General features: G+C 39.4%; 1 protein-coding gene across 2 annotated transcripts in view; it reads right to left on the bottom strand.

Annotated features, from left to right (window-relative positions):
* Nucleotides 1-7,648, bottom strand: part of ksr1a (kinase suppressor of ras 1a) — a 68,919-nt gene extending 61,271 nt beyond the window's left edge. For both annotated transcript variants that reach the window (XM_061962098.2, XM_061962097.2), the window contains exon 1: nucleotides 7,091-7,648. In XM_061962098.2, the coding sequence (XP_061818082.1) occupies nucleotides 7,091-7,303 (213 nt within the window). In that variant the 5' untranslated portion in view covers nucleotides 7,304-7,648. The remainder of the gene's footprint in view (nucleotides 1-7,090) is intronic.
* Nucleotides 7,649-22,009: the final 14,361 nt, after the last annotated feature.

The following is a 22,009-nucleotide window of genomic DNA, read 5'->3' on the forward strand; positions in this document are numbered from 1 at the left end:
ACTGAATTGGTTCTTGAACATAGTTCGTAAACTGACAAGTTTGTATAGTTAAGCAGAGCTTCCCATTAGAATCAATGTAAACATGAATAATTGATTATACTCTCGACAAAAGTCCTTATTTTAGCAATAAACTGCACACTTTGAAGACACTATTATGTATTAGGGGTGCAACAATTAGTCGACAATTATATTTGTCGGCAATAATAGTGATGTCACTCGTGTTTTTTAAGCGGAAGCGGGTCCGCGCCGCCACTCGCAAAAACATCGCCAGTGAAAACATGTAAAGTGAGAGAACATTTCCTTCTATTCCCTCCTGCAGAGTTGGCAACACTGCGAGCGCAAACACACAGACAAACACAGAGACAGACATTAGGCACCAATGCGCCGATACCAAAAGATTAAACATATAATCTATTAGCTAACTAACATGTTAAGAATTAATCACTGACACAATTCTATTAGAGTGCTATTAGAGTGGGAGTTAATAAATAGTCAATATACCAGTGTGCAGCTTTTTAAACATCATCACAAAATGTTTTTTTTCTTTTTGAGGAAGTTAGATTTTGTGTTTTGTATTTTTATTGCTGCTATTTTCAGGGATGTGTCTATCAGCACAAAGTATAAAAAATATTTTTTTTTAAATACAGACTACATTTTCTGCAATTGGGTGAATTTCTACGCTATATTTTACCTTTGGATTTATTCTAATCTACCAACCTCTTTTGGCTGACATTTTGACACTTACATGTACCATGTAATGTGCCAAATATGTTTTTGCTTTTATTTAGTAGATCATTTACTAAAATTATTATCATTAAAATTGTAATGTAAAATTCTATAACATTCATGCAAAGAACTTAAACGTTTCCCATTTGGCAACTTTATCCTTTAGCCACGCCCCCTCGGGTAATATACTTCCGGTGTCATGACCTTTGTTTAAAATCCGTAACAGGAAAAATATACCTTCTCGCTGACTACTAAAAAATAACTAACAGTGTTTGATAGTAATCATCCAAATATGATTGTTGCAGTGCTCTCAACCATGGTCATAAAATTGTTTCTTCTATTTATTTTGGAGCAACGAAACAAGTTTGCTCGTTAGCTAACCATCTAGGTAGCTTAGTTGTTGTCGGCACCGTTGGTTATCAGAGCTGCAACGTTGACGTCTGTCTACTTTGCTGCCAATCATGTTAGCTTGTCCTGCAACTCAGTGCGGCGTTGAGGCAAGACTGAGAAACAGCTCAGCTGAGGAGAGTGTTCAACAAATTTAGTTTGAACCGTATTTTTATCGATATTTAATTTTAAAAAACGCAGTTGTGATATTATGAGGCGAAAATGTATGTTTAAAACACGGATTTCCACGTTTTTGCGGAAACTTTACAGGCCTGTATATTAACTGTTTTTTATGCATCCATCCATCCATCCATTTTCTACCGCTTATTACCTTTTTTTGCACTTTCCCTTAGGGCTGGGCGGTATACTAGTATTACAGTTAACACTGGTATATTTTAGAAAGAGATATATATTTGAGACAATACCACCATACCGATATCTGTTGATTCTGAATAGCCAGCAGCCATCACCACAGTGAGCGAGTAGAAGCTCCATCTATCCCCGCGCACAAGTTTGAGGCTATAAACCTTTCGTTAATGAACACAATTAATGAAAAGTGCTTGGCTATAGTAACGGCTAACTAATTACTTTATAAGAATAAAAAACACGTTACGTTACTACTTACAACTAAAATAATCTGAGTACTCTCAACATTAGTTATCTCGCCATAAAACACTTAGGCAACCTTAAGCCCTTTGCACGTATTGTTTAAAATACTGGGGGTATATACCATTTATCGCAATTTGGACTAAAAATACCTGGATATCAGTTTTGGTCCATATCCCCCAGCCCTACGTGTAACACAGGAAGTGATCACTGGTCAGTACCCCACCCGAGTATGAAGATACATATTTAGTGATAAAAAAATAAAAATAAAGTGTCGGCCAGACGTGATCGGTGTTGAAAGGCATTAATAAGCAGTGGCAGATCACATACTTTTTCACGAAAAATCGTCAGATACTGATCGGTGGTTGATCAATCGCACATCCTTAACGACAAACAAGAACATTTTGGTCACATTAACCGTAATAACATTTTCATATTGTTACATTCCTAGTAAAAACACTGCATCACATGTGCGCATGCGGGTAACTTCAGGGATCCATTCCATTCACAGTAGAAATCAATTGTATTTTGTAATGCGAATGACTAGGTACATAAAAAGATTGAATGTAACAAAATAATCTGAATACCCTGCAGTGTAAACATAACCTAAATCATACAGAAATAAAACGCACACGTGGATAATTAATAGCCTCTTGCCAATCTACAGCGCTCCTATCCTTGCACCCCTTCAAAGAAAAGGGCTTAAATAAACGATGAGCCAAAAATAAAAACATCTATCATGCATCCATAATGACAGCATGAGTCAGGAAGAGATGTTTGTCCAACTAAATAAAAAAAATTGCACATCAAAATGCACAACCATTGCACCCCCCCCCCCCCCCCCCCCCCCCCCCTCCTCATCAGGAGCATTGTTCCTAACAACGCGATGCTCTACTTTCCATGACATGATTCCTTCAGTCATCGTGCAGCTGAGAATATTGCAAAAACAAGCAGAGCGCGTAAACAAACCCCGTGGAGGCCTCAAATAGAGAGTGGACCTCCAGAGAGAGAGAAGCTGCATAGACATGATGAAGAAATTCACTAGATTATATAGAACACATGGAAGGAATTAGGAACTGCAACATGACAACGGAAGAGGCATTGTCTGAAGATTAGAATGCAATTAAAGAGTGTGTGACGCATTTTGAAACAAGCAAACAAGACAGTATGTGTCTAAAGGGTATGTTCACGTGTTAATGTTGACATAACTGTTGTGGTTGGGTAGGTAAATGGAAAAAACAGCTGTTTCCACAAATAGTCGGTCTCGGAGCTGCCCGACCGTCAGCGCAATCTTAAGTATCTTGATCAAATATCATTATCAAGTATCAAAACAAGGCTAAACATGTTACACAGAGAGTACTAACCCAGGAGCAGGTAAGCTAATAGCATGCTAAACCAGCTTGAAATACCACCAAGAAATAAGTGCTTAGCAAAGTTTAAGAAGTGTAGATGGAAGAGCAATACAGCCGAAAGTAAGCAGTTATTTACAGGAAATTAACAAATAGATTAATAAGAGTCAAGAGAGAGGATAATATAACAACTGTTAGTTTGTCAGCATTGTCACAGTCAGTACACAACATGTAAGAGGAGTCCAGATCCATCCATAAATTGGTGACGTCAACACCAATGGTAGTATCAGTATACGAACAATACTAGACTGATAGATCAATGTTTTTATTTTCTCACAATAATGTTTTTGTCATTTTTGTTAATGTTTGCAAATTCAGGTAGTAATTCCCTGGACACAGGACTTTGAAGGGAAAAAAACGAATGATTTAAATGAGCAATAGATAGCAGTTTTTTATTTTGTTTAGTTATTGTTTGCTATTGACTTTGTTTTGCTCAAACAATCATATGCAATAAAAGAGAATAAGGAACTTGTTTAAATATTGTGTTGATATTGTGGAACTGTAATAGCACCCACCATGAATTAATTTAAAAATGTACAGTTAATACATGTGATCAGTATTGGTTCAGAATCGGTAGCATAAATCCCTGATTGGAACCTTCCCAGCCAAGTCAGCTATTTCCGCTCCCTACTTGACGGCAGTTTTTCCAAAATATAGGCATTTTATTATTTTGTTTTAAACAACAATTTGACAAAGTATCTGCGGATAACCTAAACTAATAAAAAATGTAAATAACTTTGTTCATTATTGAATTTTGAAACTGCTCTTTTCATCTTAGCTTTGACTCTATGTGACATATTTAGTGGTTACATTGCCGTAACTAAATATAAGCTTTGCTTTTCATGCTTATCATTTTTCCAAAATAATTTTCACTATCCTAACATGTGACATATTTAGTGGTTACATTGCCGTAACTAAATATAAGCTTTGCTTTCCATGCTTATCATTTTTCCAAAATAATTTTCACTATCCTAACACTTTGAATGTACATAGGTTATTAATTTTGTAATATCGTTAACCACTCAAGGTCATAGAACTATAATACAACGGCAGGAAGTTGCAATGTTTGCGCATGCACTGGCGGATCGGGCAGCTCAGAAAATTGGGCAGTGACAGTTTGTCTCTGCTCTAAGTGAACGGCCAATTAACACAAAGTGCACTTGAATAAATTAAAGCCGTATGTCCAAAAGTCACCTCTTTGCCTGTAATCACCTTTCCAAGGACACCTGATACAATGTGTCATGGTAGACGCATGAAGAGTTGACATGACATCTGTAAAGCATAGCTTTACGGTGGAGATTAAAGAAACAAATGCTGCTAAAGACTAATAAACATCACTAACCCAAAAATAGGAATTAAATAATGATTAAAAAATAACTAAAACCAAAAATAATATAAAAAAAACTTTGAGTGGATTAATTCCAGATGAAATAGTCTACAAAATGGAGTGGCATAGTTCTATACAGTTTTACACCTTTAAATTTGCTTCAATATCCAAACTTTTCTATTCACCAACCCTGAACCAATTAAAATGTGTTAATGGAGGTCCCTCTGTATTTCAATTGTTATAAAATACTAAGGTTGGGGCTTCCCCTTAATGTAATTGATCGTGGTGCGCCGCCACGCCAAATTAAATGCCACCACACCGCAAAAATGTGTTTTTTGCGAACAAAAAAATGCAAGAAATGTTATGTATTGTAGCCTCCAGAAAGAATCACAAAAAGTCAGACACTCTTTTTAACTTGTATTGCCAATCTTATGCTAACAACCCACCCAATTCCAACCCATATCCCCATTTGTGCACACATCCGTCTCCGTGCTTCACTCCCAGACACACAACACCAACATGATGTGTTAACGGCGATGGGAACAATCAACATCAATAATACACTAACGTAACATTACCACCAGCAGGCCCTTACAGTATGAATGGATATATGTATAGCCTAATACTTGCTCACCATTGATTAATGATGCACCGGAAATTTGGTCGCCGAAATAGGACTTTGACCAACAAAACACTGCCGAAACCGGATGTTGTGATGATGTAGGCAATATGCACGGGATTGTTTGGAGCTGAGACAGCATGTCTGCAATGTGGACATACTTTAATCTATCCGAGACATACCCACGGACAGCCATCTACAAAATGTGCAAAGTGCGCTAATACGAGGTAAGAGGCGGCGTTTAAGGAGAGAAAGGCATGCAAGCGCGACGTCAGTGAGTGTTTTGGGACAGTCGGGCACGCTGCAGCTCGCTGTTCCTCTGGTACATGGAGGGACAGAAGAATCTCTAAACACAGTGGCAGTGCAGTCTACAATAACACCAGGAAAAAATGCTAGATTTGTTGCTAGTCGGTTTTAATAAAGAAAAACAGTACGGTATGTAAGCTATGTTTTGCTTTTAGCAAAACTGTTACGTACTATGTGATCTGGGACGGTTGGATTATGATAGCGGTAATGGTTTTATTGTATGCAAACATAGGAACGTCACATGTATACAGTTGCACAATTCAACCTGCCTTAGGACAACGGATGAAAATTAGCTATTGTGCTAACTCCGGCATATTTACATTGTTGCTCTATGTTGATGAATATGCATTGTCCTAATTCAGGGGTCGGCAACCCGCGGCTCTAGAGCCGCATGCGGCTCTTTAGCGCCGCCCTAGTGGCTCTCTTTAGCTTTTTCAAACATGTATGAAATAAATGGAAAAAGATGAGGGGAAAAACATTTTTTGTTTGTTTTAATATGGTTTCCGTAGGAGGACAAACATGACGCAAACCTCCCTAATTGTTATAAAGCACACTGTTTATATTAAACGTGCCTCACTGATTCGAGTATTTGGCGAGTGCCGTTTTGTCCTACTAATTTTGGCGGTCCTTGAACTCACCGTAGTTTGTTTACATATATAACTTTCTCCGACTTTCTAGGACGTGTTTTATGCCACTTCTTTTTCAGTCTCATTTTGTCCACCAAACTTTTAACGTTGTGCATGAATGCACAAAGGTGAGTTTTGTTGATGTTATTGACTTGTGTGGAGTGCTAATCAGACATATTTGGTCACTGCATGACTGCAAGCTAATCGATGCTAACATGCTATTTAGGCTAGCGATATGTACATATTGCATCATTATGCCTTTTTTGTAGGTATATTTGAGGTCATTTAGTTTCCTTTAAGTCATCTTAATTCAATTTATGTTTCATGACACACTATCTGTATGTAATATGGCTTTTAATTTTTTGCGGCTCCAGACAGATTTGTTTTTGTATTTTTGGTCCAATATGGCTCTTTCAACATTTTGAGTTGCCGACCCCTGTCCTAATTCAAATAAATAAATAAATAACATATGTCTAAAAAAAAAAAAAGAGCAGATCATATTCACTGCAATGCCCTTTCTTCATGTCTCAGCAATTACTGATGTGATTGTATTGGTTACAGACAGTCATTCTTGTCAAAGCATGGCATATTTCTATTAAATGGGCAGTACGTGTTTCACACTTCCTTGGAATAATGCGGGGCCCAGTTGAAGAAAAGCGTGCATTTATGGAGTGTGCAGAGGCCCAATGTCATTGCAAGGCTGCACGGCTTCATGCAGGCTGAGTATTGCATATAAACACAAGAGCGGGTCGTGCAACTCGTTTTTTTTTTTTTTTTTGCGTCTTTGTTTGCTAGTGCCGAGGGCCTCTCGGTTACAATACTATGCACACAGCAGCATGTGCAACTCTATAAATAAAAGCAGATTATTTAGTATTAAATCGAGATGGCTCAATGAGAAAGCCCAGAAAGAGGTCAGACAGGAGCATCTTTTAGGTCGAGATGCGCAGAAAATAAACATCAATTTGGGGTCTTTCGGTAAAGCTACGAGAGGCGGACGTCATGACTCCGCAATTTGACAAGACGAGACGGCCGTGGCGGCCTTTTTTGTGTGTGTGTGTGTGTGTGTCACATTAGCAACATTTACCTCCAGTGTGCGGATTTCTTGCTGCGTGAGGTCGTTGGACGCGGCGCATTTGGTCCTGAGCCCCCGTAAGCTGGAGATGGAGATATCTATCATGTTCTGGATCAGCTCGCACTGGTGGAGCGCGGCCATGGCTATTAAGTCTCCTCCATCGCCGCCACCGCTGTCCCTCTCCGGCTTCTCGTCACTCTCGACCATGCTCGACACACTATCCATTCCTCGGCATTTGGGCTCGGCTGGGAGGGCTGGGAGGGCTGGTTGGGAAGCGGCAATGGCTAACACTCCGACATGTATGCAGCAGCCCCGGCGACTTATTGTGGAAAAGGAAGCACCTGACCGCGCCAATGTCCCCTAGCTTCCAAACTGCTAAACAATGCCTCTACTTCTGTTGTTTAGTCCGAGATAGGACGCTCGACGCAAGGAAGGTTGTTGAAAAGTCCCTTGACGTGACGATGAAGCCCGTAGTTTAGCGACAAGAGAGGTCTCTTCTCCCCCAACAGACAGCTCTCTGCTAGTGGCTTTCACCGTCTGTCAGCTGTTGGGAACATAATGGGGCGCGCGGTGCACTCTGGGAGATGTAGTCTTTCTGGCTGGCGCCTCTCCCCCCATGGCAGTGTAGGGAACCGTTCCTTTGTACTGTCGCCCTGCTCACTAAGTAAGTAAGTAAGTACATTTTATTTATAAAGCAATTTTCAGAGATAAAATCACAAAGCGCTGTACAAAACATAGGTAAAGTAAAACAACAGGGCAACATCATAAAAAGGATACAAGGCGGATTAAAAATGATAGTTAAAAAGGTGCATTACACGGAGCCCCTAAAGCAGGGGTGTCAAACTCAAATACAGAGTGGGCCAAAATCTAAAACTGAACAAAGCCGCGGGCCAAGGTTGAACAAATTACACTTTTAATAGGGACCCAAACAAGTTTTGCATTGAATATTGAACAAGCAAGGCTTATATAACTTTATAGTAGTATATTAGTGATTGCCAGAGCCCACAAAAAGTCTGCGGGCTATAGAGCGTTTACTATTCGGGCTCCAGTACTATGGAATGCCCTCCCGGTAACAATTAGAGATGCTACCTCAGTAGAAGCATTTAAGTCCCATCTTAAAACTCATTTGTATACTCTAGCCTTTAAATAGACCCCCCTTTTAGACCAGTTGGTCTGCCATTTATTTTATTTTCTCCTCTGCTCCCCTCTCCCTTGTGGAGGGTGGCCATGGATGAAGTGCTGGCCATGAATGAAGTGCTGGCTGTCCAGAGTCAGGACCGGGGGTGGACCGCTCGCCTGTGCATCGGTTGGGAACATCTCTGCGCTACTGACCCGTCTCCGCTCGGGATGGTTTCCTGCTGGCCCCACTATGGACTGGACTATACTATTATGTTGGATCCACTATGGACTGGACTCTCACAATATTATGTCAGACCCACTCGACATCCATTGCATTCGGTCTCCCCTAGAGGGGGGGGGGGGGGGGGTTACCCACATATGCGGTCCTCTCCAAGGTTTCTCATAGTCATTCACATCGACGTCCCACTGGGGTGAGTTTTTCCTTGCCCTTATGTGGGCTCTGTACCGAGGATGTCGTTGTGGCTTGTGCAGCCCTTCGAGACACTTGTGATTTAGGGCTATATAAATAAACATTGATTGATTGATAGTGACATGCAAAATCGAGTTTCAAATAATAATAATAATAATTCAAAAATATCAATGGCATATCAAATAAAATTTAAATAAAAATTGAATGCCTCTTTTCTATTTGCAGCCTTCTGAGGTAAATATCAAAATAAACTTTTTCCACAGGCTAATAATACATTTGAAAATAAAATTACAATAATGAATGAATCAAACATTCAAGCCTTGAAGTAGCAAGAGAAAGTGCATGAATAAAACGTTAATTATTGCTCAGTTTGCTACACTGATTTGCTTTAACACTGAATATGGAACAAGCAACGCTTATATAACTTAATAGTGCAAAATCAACTTTCAAAAAACAAACGAAAAAACATCAATGGTGTATTAAATAAAATTTAAGTAAAAAATTGAATGCCTCTTTTCTATTTGCAGCCTTCTGAGGTAAATATCAACATTAACTTTTTCCACAGGCTAATAAATTTGAAAATAAAATAATGAATAAATCAACCATTCAGGACTTTTTACTGCTCAGTTTGCAACACACTGATCTAATCTGATGTGCCCAAGCCAGATACCTGCCATCTTTTCTTGGATGCTAGTTCATTAATGTCGGGGCTCAGGTGGGCGGGGTTGGGGAGGCATAGTTTGGTAGTAGCGGGGGGTGTATATTGTAGCGTCCCGGAAGAGTTAGTGCTCCCAGGGGTTCTGGGTATTCGTTCTGTTGTGTTTATGTTGTGTTACGGTGTTCTCCCAAAATGTGTTTGTCATTCTTGTTTGGTGTGGTTTCACAGTGTGGCGCATATTTGTAACAGTGTCAACGTTGTTTATGCGGCCATCCTCAGTGTGACCTGTATGGCTGTTGATCAAGTATGCCTTGCATTCACTTATGTGTGTGTAGAAGTCGCATATATCATGTGACAGGGGCCGGCACGCTGTTTGTATAGAGGAAAAGCAGACATGACGACAGGTTGTAGAGGACGCTAAAGGCAGTGCCTTTAAGGCACGCCCTCAATATTGTTGTCCGGGTGGTAATCGGGAGAAATTCGGGAGAATGGTTGCCCCGGGAGACTTTCGAGAGGGGCACTGAAAATCGGGAGGGTTGGGAAGTATGAGTATTAGCGGTGAATGCGGTGTTACAGCGGCACAAACGTTGTATAATATCGGCGAGCCAGCTCTAATGTTAATTTGATTTTGCCTCAAGAGCCAAATGAAATTACACGGCGGGCCAGAGTTTGACACCTGTGCCCTAAAGGGACATGGAGGGGGAAAAAATGTTTTGCAAGATCTCGCAATAGGTTTTTTTCCTATGTCAGTGAACCGGAAGTAAAACAGACACAGCGATGGTGAACCGGAAGTTAAGTTAAAGTTAAAGTGCCAATGATTGTCACACACACACCAGGTGTGGCGAAATTATTCTCTGCATTTGACCCATCACCCTTGATCACCCCCTGGGAGGTGAGGGGAGCAGTGGGCAGCAGCGTGAAACAGACAAAGCGATGGGGGAGCCTACCCATCATCCATGGGAGAAGTTTATTGATTTCTATTTTAGTATTGGCCTAACACAGGGGTAGGGAACCTATGGCTCTCGAGCCAGATGTGGCTCTTTTGATGACTGCATCTGGCTCTCTCATAAATCTTAGCTGACATTGCTTAAACACGATAAGTAATGAATAATTCCGCTGGTAATCACAGTGTCAAAATCTAAAACATTCTCATGCATTTTAATCCATCCATCCGTTTTTTTCCCGCACCTGTTGAAAAAGTCACATTAATGGTGAGAAATATTTTATTTATTATTGGTTAGCTTCAGAATAACAATGTTATTAAAAATAATAAGAGACTCAAAAAATGTTGGTCTTACTTAAAAATGCACACATTTAGTTGTATTCAGTGTTAAAAAATATTATATGGCTCTCACGGAAAATTTTTTTTTTAATATTTGGCTTTCATGGCTCTCTCAGCCAAAAAGGTTCCCGACCCCTGGCCTAACATATAAAGACATCAAATCCGTTCTTGCACATAGACATGGATTTTGACATAAGTGAGAGACATCTGAAAAGAATAATCAGGGCGAGGGGGCTTTCTCGTCGTAATGGGTACAGTGTCTGTTTTACTTCCGGTTCACTGACATAGGAAAAATACTTTTTGCGAGATCTCGCAAAAAGTATTGTGAGATCTCGTAAAAAGTATTGCGAGATCTCGCAATCTCGCAAAACATCCATGTCCCTTTAGGGGCTCCGTGAGTCAGTAAGTACATTTTATTTTTAAAGCGCTTTTCACAGATAAAATCACAAAGCGCTGTACAAAACATAGGTCTTACTATGTCTGTTTTACTTCCGGTTCACTGACATAGGAAAAAAACGTTTTGCAAAATCTCGCAAAAAGAATTGCGAGATCTCGCAAAAAGTATTCCGAGATCTCGCAAAACATCCATGTCCCTTTAGGGGCTCCGTAGCTAAGTAAGTAAGTAAGTAAGTAAGTACATTTTATTTTTAAAGCGCTTTTCACAGATCAAATCACAAAGCGCTGTACAAAACATAGGTGAAGTAAAACAACAAGTCAATTTAAAACAACAGGGGCAACATCATAACAAGGATACAAAGTGGATTAAAAATGATAGTTAAAGGTGCATTAACTAAAAGCTTTACTAAAAAGATAAGTTTTCCAAATGTTTCTTAAAAGTTTCAACACAGTCAAGATCACGGAGGGACTGTTGCAAATTGTTCCAGAGCCTGGGAGCTGTAGCCTGGAATGCCAGGTCTCCACGGGTTTTAAAACTAGTTTTCGGGATCTTTAGAAGACCCTGGCCTGAAGACCGGAGGCTGTGCCCTGAGGAGTAGAGGCATAGCAAGTCAGTGATGTACTGAGGGGCCCCACCATGCAACGCACGGAATGTCAGGACTAAAATCTTAAACTCAGGTTTTATGAAGACTACATAAAACGGGGGTGATACGGGCTGTTCTGGGTGCACCGGTCAAAAGTCTGGCAGCCGCATTTTCTACAGTCTGAAGTCTCTTTAGCGTTGACTTGTTGAAAAGGGTGAAGAGAGAATTGCAATAGTCAATGCGAGACGAAATGAACGCGTGAATGATCATTTTGAGATCCAATTTTGACAACAAATTTCTCACTTTAGAAATATTTCTGAGATGATAAAAACAGTTTTTGGTCAGTTGAACTCAATGACCTTCCAAAGACATGGACTGATCAAACACAACCCCAAGGTTTCTGAGGCTGCTTTTAATAGATGCACTCAGAGCACCAAGGGAGTTCCTGATCTGGGGCAATTATCAGTTTCCGTTTTGTTTGAATTTACACTAAGGTTTTGCAGGTCGATACAAATATCGGTAGTGTCGATGCCGAGGGTAGTAACCGTATCGGAACGATACTAAACGATACAAAAACTTTGTCTTTGGCCCACAGAAGGAAAGAGAAACTATTATTAGTCACCTTTAGGGATGTCCGATAATGGCTTTTTTGCCGATATCCGATATTCCGATATTGTCCAACTCTTTAATTACCGATACCGATATCAACCGATACCGATATCAACCGATATATACAGTCGTGGAATTAACACATTATAATGCCTAATTTGGACAACCAGGTATGGTGAAGATAAGGTACTTTAAAAAAAAATTATAAAATAAAATAAGATAAATAAATTAAAAACATTTTCTTGAATAAAAAAGAAAGTAAAACAATATAAAAACAGTTACATAGAAACTAGTAATTAATGAAAATTAGTCAAATTAACTGTTAAAGGTTAGTACTGTTAGTGGACCAGCAGCACGCACAATCATGTGTGCTTATGGACTGTATCCCTTGCAGACTGTATTGATATATATTGATATATAATGTAGGAACCAGAATATTCATAACAGAAAGAAACAACCCTTTTGTGTGAATGAGTGTAAATGGGGGAGGGAGGTTTTGTGGGTTGGTGCACTAATTGTAAGTGTATCTTGTGTTTTTTATGTTGATTTAATAAAAAATAAATAAAAAATTTTTTTTTAAACGATACCGATAATAAAAAAAACCGATACCGTTAATTTCCGATATTACATTTTAACGCATTTATCGGCCGATAATATCGGCAGGCCGATATTATCTGACATCTCTAGTCACCTTGAGACTCCCTAAAACCTAATAACAGGTTAGAAATCTTGACTCAGACAGTCAGACTTGAACTTTAACAGCCACATGAAGTCAATAAAGTAACAAAAAAAGAAAATGAATAACATCAGCAGCTTTTTTACCACCTAAAAACGTGGTCAAAATCAGAGGACTAATGTCTGAATCAGACTTAGAAAGACTAGTTCATGCCTTTGTCTACAGGAGGTCTGTTCTGTTCAGGAGAGAACACACAGAAGATAATACAAATAATAACAGAAAAAATGATAAAATTAAAAAGATGGTATAACAAAAACAGACTTTGAATCTCAGTAAAACTGAAATAATGCTATTTGGTAACAGTAGAAAAGAGCATCATACACAAATACAAATAGATGGAGTAGATATTGAAAGGGTAAAAGAAACCAGATTTTTGGGAGTATTAATAGATGATAAAATGAACTGGAAATTTCATGTAAAAATATACAACATAAAGTAGCAAGAAACATTTCAATAATGAATAAAGCAAAATACGGCCTGAACCAAAAATCACTTCATATTCTTTACTGCTCACTAGTGTTACCATATCCGAGTTATTGTGCAGAAATATGGGGAAACAATTACAAATGTGCGCTTTATTCACTTACGATGTTACAAAAAAGCTCAATTAGAATAATACATAATGTTGGATATAGAGAACATACAACTTTATTTATTAAGTCCAAAATATTGAAGTTCGATGATTTGGTAAAATTGCAAACAGCTAAAATGATGTACAAAGCAAACTATAACCTGTTACCCAAGAATGTACAATTCTTCTCGACAAAAGAGGAGGAATATAATCTTAAAGGAAAATTAAATTTTTAAAACATTTGTATGCACGTACAACACTTAGAACATTTACCATATCAGTATGTGGAATTAAATGATGGAATGGATTAAGTAAATAAGTTAAACAATGTACTGATATGATCCAGTTTAAGAGGTTGTTCGAATTAATAGTGCTTACAAAGTACAAAGAAGAAGAATTATGAGAAACACTTTCAACCTTATTGAAAATAAGATATTTTTCATCTCAGTATGTTTATCATGACTGAGTTAATTATCTATTACAAAAACTGCTGTATTAATCATTCACGGATCTCATTGTGCTATAAAAAGAAGTCAGTAAATAAACGCATATATTTGTAAACGCTCCTTTTCGGACATGATGTAAAGTGAAATGATATGGAATTGTGTGATGTATTATGCTGTAAGTGTGTTCATGCTCGAAAGAAACTAAAGAAAGAAAGAAAGAAAGTCAAAAAATAAAATTAAATGAATAACATCAGCAGCTTTTTACCACCTAAAAACGTGGCCAAAATAAGAGGCATAATGTCTAAAATTAGACTTAGAAAGACTAGTTCATGCCTTTGTCTACAGGAGGTGAGACGACTGCAAAGTGTGCCCCGGGGGCCATTTGCGGCCCCGCAGCTAATGTTTTAGCAACCCACAGCCCATTCTAAAAATACTACTTTGGAAAAAAAAAACATGGAATAAAAGAGCATATAGGTGAAATGTAACGGGACAAAGTTGCAAAAATGTACTGTAACATCACGACAAATGACTGTAAAAACTGTGATACCTTTATATATCACAGCAATTAAGCAGTTGTTTCACAGTAAAGTACTGCAAATGTTACCGTGAAAGTAATGCCATGCATTATTAGCCAGTAATTTGCTGTGAATTTCTTATTGGAATATTTAACAGAAAATATAATTCAAGGGGTAAATTAAATTTAAAGCAGCCTTGTGTAGACCCAACTCTTAAAAGTGTGTGCATATCAGTTTGTAGGATGACTCAGTGAATCAACTGGACAAGGAAACCAACAAAGCAATAACATATATTTCAAAAAGAAATACAAAAAAATATATTTTTAATAGATACAACAAATAGGAGAAAATATGAAATATGTAATGCCTTTATACAAATTATGTTAATTATTCTGGGTGTAAGTGGGTGTAATTATGTATATAATGAATCTTGTAATAATACACTGAATATTGTTATATATCGGGTGATTATGCATTGTATTGTTGATCAAAAATCACAATATCATATCTGTGCTTTGCTTCTTTCTGCCCATTTTTGGACACGCAAAATGCTTTTTTAAAATGTATTTTAATATCCCAATTGTTGTTTTACAAATGACAATATTATATCAAATATGTTTTTTTGTTTTTTTTATTATTGTGTCAATTGAGATTGTTTTTGGTTTGTTGTGTCCGAAACACATACATTTATTTGAATGAGTCGTTTTTCTTTTTGTTTACTTATTTTAAGTGTATTTAATTTTAAGCGTGTGTAATAAAAGACAATAGAATTTTATTTTTTTTCAATATTACATACATTAAATTAAATGTTAAATATAGTTTATTGATTAAACAAATGTAACTATAGTTTTAATTCATACATTTTTTATGATGCTTGTCCTCATTATGGTCACAGGTGAGCTGTACCTTTTGCGGTTTTCATGAAACGATAAATATATAAATATTGAGAATAAATAAAAAACGGACTCAAACTAGTTTTGCTTTGCCTACAAGCTCAAATGTTGCAGTGTTGTCATGAGTCTCACAGAAGACAACTTGTCATTGTTTATCAGACATGTGCTGGGACTAACCATAGAAAGGCAATGACATGCATTTTCTACTTTTACATCAGTAGGGAATTAGGAATTTCTATGTGGGACGCTCAACTGGAAAAAAAAATTCCCTTTCCTTGTAGCAGCAATTAAACTCTTTACATGAAACTCAATGGACAAAAGTATTAAGACATGTCATGCAGCTGCAGCATATCTCAGTTGACTTAGGCAAACCACACGCAGGGCTGGTTGCAGAGTATATTTATATATCTAAATATCCACCCCTCGGACTGGAGTGGTCCTACAGTATCTAGCTTGTAATGTAGGAGACGTTCGTAGTTCATAACTCAGTGACGTGCGGTCACTGGAGGCAGGTGAGGCTCTCCGCCTCACCTGCCATCATGGAAAGAAAAAAAATGTAAAAAGAAAAAAAATTAATTAAATTGTTATATGTATCCAGTGATTATACTATTTTCCGTTTAACTTCACCAGTTTTAGATTATTTTTATTCAAAATCGCTGAATTTTCGCATTTGCCGTTCAAATACTGAGAAGAGACGGTGCGGTGAAAAGCAGCCAGTTGAGGCACGTCACTCAATTGTGCCTCACCATGGATTGCGGACTCGGCAAACTGCTGGCCTGCTGTGCAGTGAGACCGTATTGCTATATGAATTATATTATACATTTCCATAGTTTAGTTAGCTGAGGTATATAATGTACAGTGTATTTTGTCAACAACTGTATGTGTGTAACGTATTTCTTGTGCTGAGCAATCATAAAACTGCTGCAAAGACGCACTGTGTGTGGCTCACGTAACCCCGTCTCCTGGTGCCGGTTATTGCACCTCCGCCGCAGACTGCAACCCCCGACGGGAGCGCCACACCAACCAAAGCCCACACCCAAACCCTCCACGTGCAAGACCGAATCCACCCAAAAAAAGTCACTTAACAAGAAGCCAAAAAGTGCAAAAACAACATTGCTCGCGCCGGAGGAGCCGTGAACGACTGCAGGGACACAACATTAGGTACACCTGCAGACTGCAGCACGGATTTCATATTTCATTCATTCACAACTCCTCCAACACGAACACCACTGTTCCCGCACTTATAAGTAAAGGTAAGACCATAATAACGTTTTTTTTTTATTAAATGTGCTTTTTTGTGTGCTACAGTTTGTATGTGTAAAGTTAAAGTTAAGTTAAAGTACCAATGATTGTCACACACACACACTAGGTGTGGTGAAATTTGTCCTCTGCATTTGACCCATCCCCTTGATCACCCCCTGGGATGTGAAGGGAGCAGTGGGCAGCAGCGGCGCCGCGCCCGGGAATAATTGTTGGTGATTTAACCCCCAATTCCAACCCTTGATGCTGAGTGCCAAGCAGGGAAGAATGCTGGTATGAGCTTTTAAACATAACCCGTTAACTGCTGCCAATCAAATGGTGAATAAGATACTCTTTAGGGTTCATATGTTTGTAAATCTGACTGTGATGAAGTCAGTGTCTCACCAGCCATCAACCTCACCGCACGTCACTGTCATAACTTCATGTGCAGTCTGAGCGGATGGTGGAATGGTTTTACTCAACTCCTTCTAGTTAACTACAGTCATTTGGGAGGAATTACCATGAAACATTGTGAGGCCATGTCTACACTAAGTCATTTAACCCCTTAAACTAATAATTATTTAGCCTAAACCCCGTTTCAGCCACACTAAACCAGCATTTAAGGTGCCCCTCCTCGGACACATTTTTACACGGGTAAGTGTGCCGTGTAATTCTTGAATCTCCGGCACTTAGCTTTGCATGGATTCATTGATCGTTTACAAACTGAGTTCGGAGAGGAAGTGACGCCAGAAAGACCCCGCCCCACACAGGAAGTGACGCCAGAAAGAACATGCCCCAGCCAGCTTCAAAACAAACCGGAGCTAACCACTAGAAGGATGGAGGCGAGTCATCCAGACCTGCCCGTGTTTCTCATTCCTCTACATGTACAGACGCTTGTGGAAATCACACATGAATACCTTAAGAGAAGAAAACGCGCAATTGCAGCTATTTGGGATACAACACATCTCAGACGGCAAGAGAACTTTCCAATGTCCAGGTCAGCTGTGATTCTACTTAGCGAAAAACTTTGTCCATTTGTCGGAGGAGAGACAACGAGAATGCGGGCTCCCGTGGATGTGATAAAAAAAAAGGTAGCGTGTGCTTTGTATTGCCTGGCCGTCGAGGGAAGACTACGGAAACCATCGAATGCTTTTGGACTGGCAAAGCAGACTGTATCAGTTATTGTCCGTCATGTATGTCGCGGACTCAACGTCTAGGTCCAGAGTATATAAAGTCACCAAAAACGAATGGACAATGAAGGTGAAGGCAAAAGAGTGAGTAGTGTCCTGACCAGATATCTAGATCCCTAGATTGATTGTTCTTTATCACATTGTTTACTTTCACATGTCCATTAAAGATTTGATTAATGTATGATGTCTCAGGTGTGATTCACTACAATAGGGCCCCACAGCACACTGGATTCCAGTTAATTGAAATAGCACAACACTGGATATTGTTCAGATAAGTTACATTTAAGAACTTGCACACAAAGCCACACTGGAGGTGACTATAACGTGAGCATTTTCCGCGCATGTGTACTAGGTTGCGTTGCGCCAGCGGACAAAGGGGGAGGGGGTCTTAAACGACCATTGTGTGTGTGTGGACACGGATAAGGTTAGGTGTGATTTACCCTGGATAACCTTATCCGGTGTGTAAACGGGGCCTGAAAATATTTCTTCTTTTCTGTTTCAGAGTATACACAAGTCGACTTTGTGGATGAAATACTAGAACAATAGTCTTCCCTAACATGTCTTGGTCTACCAAGGAAAATACATTTTTCATGGAGGCCTCCAGTATTTGTCCATCCAATCATACATTGCAGTGCAAGTACATTTTATCTTATTTTCTTACACTTCTGTGTCTCATTGGCATGTACTGTACGACTTTGCACACAGCTGCAATTCCAAGGCGTTAGATGGCAGTGGTGTGTAGACTGCGGTGTGTTGCCAGGAAGTAGCCTTTGCCATTAAGCTGAATGTGCAGGTCTTGTCTTTTGTTTATAATGTAAGTATTCTACTTATTACACACCAGCTGTTTGATTGTACCATGCATTGTCATGACCTAATTTGGAGGCGTTGAAAACGCCATGGAATATCATTAATGCTAATCGGTAACACGTTTATGGCAAATTCAATACAAATTGTACTTTTGAGCGCTGTCTTCTTGCTTTATTGGCGTGGAAAATTGCAACTTTGCCCAGAGGCAGTCCGGCTGAGTCTACTCTACTCTGGGTGCTTGGCTGCTAGTTTCCTCGCCAAGTGTTTGAGCTGGTGTTTAGTCTGCAACCGGACATGACGTCACTTTTTTTTGTATACTGAATTTATTAGGAAAAACATGAAAAAAATAAGTATTTTCTGACTTTTTTTGGCATATGTGGCATATGTTTGATTTTATGTGAAACGGTACCTGATAGTACTGACGGACTTCTGTCTGTACCTATAAAAGTACTGAATTCGTTACCCATCACAAAACTCATTTGTACTTTCTATCACCTTGTACCTTTTTCTGGTAGTATCCAGGTATACTTCTAGCCTCTTTAAATACCAATAGTTTACTTTTGAAAGAACAGTCTTAAAAAATTTGAAAACCGAAATGTTCTTGTCTCCTACCTCTATTTTTGAGTGTATCTTAATTTGGATCCTGCACCATCCTCTCAGACCAGAGTATTCCCAGCAGGTACAAGACAGTGATACAACGTTGATTATACATATATGGTTGTTTTTTTAAACTGACCACTAAACAACATTGCAAAATAGTTGTATTTGTAAATTGAGACAACATTGGTGTCCAACGTTGGATCCACGTTGTTGGTTGGGAAACGACCAAATGTCAATGGTCATATCAACGTCACAACCTGACATTGAATAAACGTTGTCAAAAAGCATGTTGTTTCAACGTTGTATTTGTGTTGTAATATATTGGTTAGTAAATGAACAAAAATTCAATGGTCATATCAACGTCAGGTTTGAGTTGCTCAACGTCAGGTTTGAGTTGCTCAACGTCAGGACCTAATTCGACAAGTTGTCAACGTTGTTTCAACGTCTTGTGCAAAAACAAACAAAAAAAACATAGTTAAAGTTAAAATACCAATGATTGTCACACACACACTAGGTGTGGTGAAATTTGTCCTCTGCATTTGACCCATCCTCTTGATCACCCCCTGGGAGGTGAGGGGAGCAGTGGGCAGCAGTGGTGCCGCGCCTGGGAATCATTTTTGGTGATTTAACCCCCAATTCCAACCCTTGATGCTGAGTGCCAAGCAGGGAGGTAATGGGTCCCATTTTTATGGTCTTTGGTATGACTCGGCCGGGGTTTGAACTCACAACCTACCGATCTCAGGGCGGACACTCTAACCACTAGGCCACTGAGTAGGACTTCCCAGCAGGCACAAGACATTGAAACAACGTCGACAACTTGTTGAATTAGGTCCTGACGTTGAGCAACTCAAACCTAACGTTTAACCAATGTTGGGTTCTGACGTTGATATGACCATTGAATTTTGGTCATTTACTCACCAATATTATCACCAAACATAGGACTTCCCAGCAGCTATTTTTTTTGTTTGTTTGTCTTTATGTTGAGCGGCTCCAGACTATTTTTCTTTTGTGTTACAGTGGACCATACTTGCCAACCCTCCCAAATTTTCCGGGAGACTCCCGAATTTTAGTGCCTCTCCCGATTTCCAGCCGGACAACTATATTCAGTGGCCTCAGTGGCCTAGTGGTTAAAGTGTCCGCCCTGAGATCGGTAGGTTGCTAGTTCAAACCCCGGCCGAGTCATACCAAAGACTATAAAAATGGGACCCATTACCTCCCTGCTTGGCACTCAGCATCAAGGGTTGGAATTGGGGGTTAAATCACCAAAAATGATTCCCGGGCGCGGCCACTGCTGCTGCCCACTGCTCCCCTCACCTCCCAGGGGGTGATCAAGGGTGATGGGTCAAATGCAGAGAATAATTTTGCCACACCTAGAGTGTGTGTGACAATCATTGGTACTTTAACTTTAACTTTAACTTTATATTGGGGGCGTGCCTTAAAGGCACTGCCTTCAGCGTCCTCGCTCACTTGAAAAGGAGACGATTATATATGTCTCTGTTATCCATAGGTTTATCTATAACCCATAAAGTAGGCAGGCACGGACCTATTTCTCAGCGTGTGTTTATTCCAGCCGGCACGTTAATACTGACACACGACATCCGGCTTCCCATCATGCATTGCTTCAAAACTACGGCAAGTTGTAATATCCAAAATTTCCAGCCGGACAAACAATATTGGGGGCGTGCCTTAAAGGCACTGCCTTTAGCGTCCTCTCACCTGAAAAGGAGACTATTATATGTCTCCGTTATCCATAGGTTTATCTATAACCCAGAACACGGTGGCCGAATGGATATAGTCACTCATGAACGGTCAGAGAAGCACAAGGCTGGTCACAGCCCAGTATTATGGGCCAACATTCCGTTCTCATTTGCGGATTTTTTCAACAAATCTGTGAAGGATTTGTTCCTGGATTCAGAGATCACTCGCCAGTACTCAAATGGCAGAACAAAGGCTACTCAAATAGTGAAAGGTAAGTACTATATATATATATATATATATATATATATATATATATATATATATATATATATATATATATATGTACATTTAATAAATGCTTTAATTTCAGTGAATTCTAGCAATAAATACACTCCTCCCCCTTAAACCCGCCCCCCAATCTCCTGAATTCGGAGGTCTCAAGGTTGGCAAGGATGCAATGGACAAAATGTCTCTTTTGATGGGAAAGGCTGCAGACCGCTGCACTAGACAATCAGCGACTCATTAGATAAAATCCCAATATTTGCGTACTTGTTTACAAACACATTTTAGGACAAGGCCTTGCTTCATGTTTGCATGAGTGGTGGACGCATTCGGGGTGAAGTTGACCTCCGACCTTGATTGCTATTTGATGTGATTTCTGGATAATGCACGAGCAAAACCCAGAACGGGGACTCAACAGGTGGCGCTCAACACCATCACTACTTCCTCCCACTCCCACTTGTTTGAAGGCAGTCAACCAAACGTGTAAAAACTGAGTACAAATGAAATGTGAATCACTTTTAAGTCCTCGCGTTTATCAAATCATTGTCAGGTGACAGGCAATGCGTAACTTTTGCAAAAAGAATGTAAAATGGCACAGCTCATTAAAGCAAGGAAGGTGTGATGTTCCTTCTTTGAATATAGGCTGATTACACAATAGAACGTGAGTCACTTCTAATGGCCTGTTCCTTCTCTCCATCTGTCCGTCCTCCTCCTCGCCCATCAACATTGCGTGCCAAATAAAAAGCAAAGTCGGTGTTTACATCAGTTTATGCAAGAACAAAAAAACAAAGCTAATCTGTACTGGTGCAACCTGTGTGGATGCTGCTGCACCAAATACATCAAAAGTGCAGGGATTATTTTCTTATTATGCAACTT

This window comes from Nerophis lumbriciformis, linkage group LG09 (assembly GCF_033978685.3).
Source record: "Nerophis lumbriciformis linkage group LG09, RoL_Nlum_v2.1, whole genome shotgun sequence".
Lineage (NCBI taxonomy): Eukaryota > Metazoa > Chordata > Actinopteri > Syngnathiformes > Syngnathidae > Nerophis > Nerophis lumbriciformis.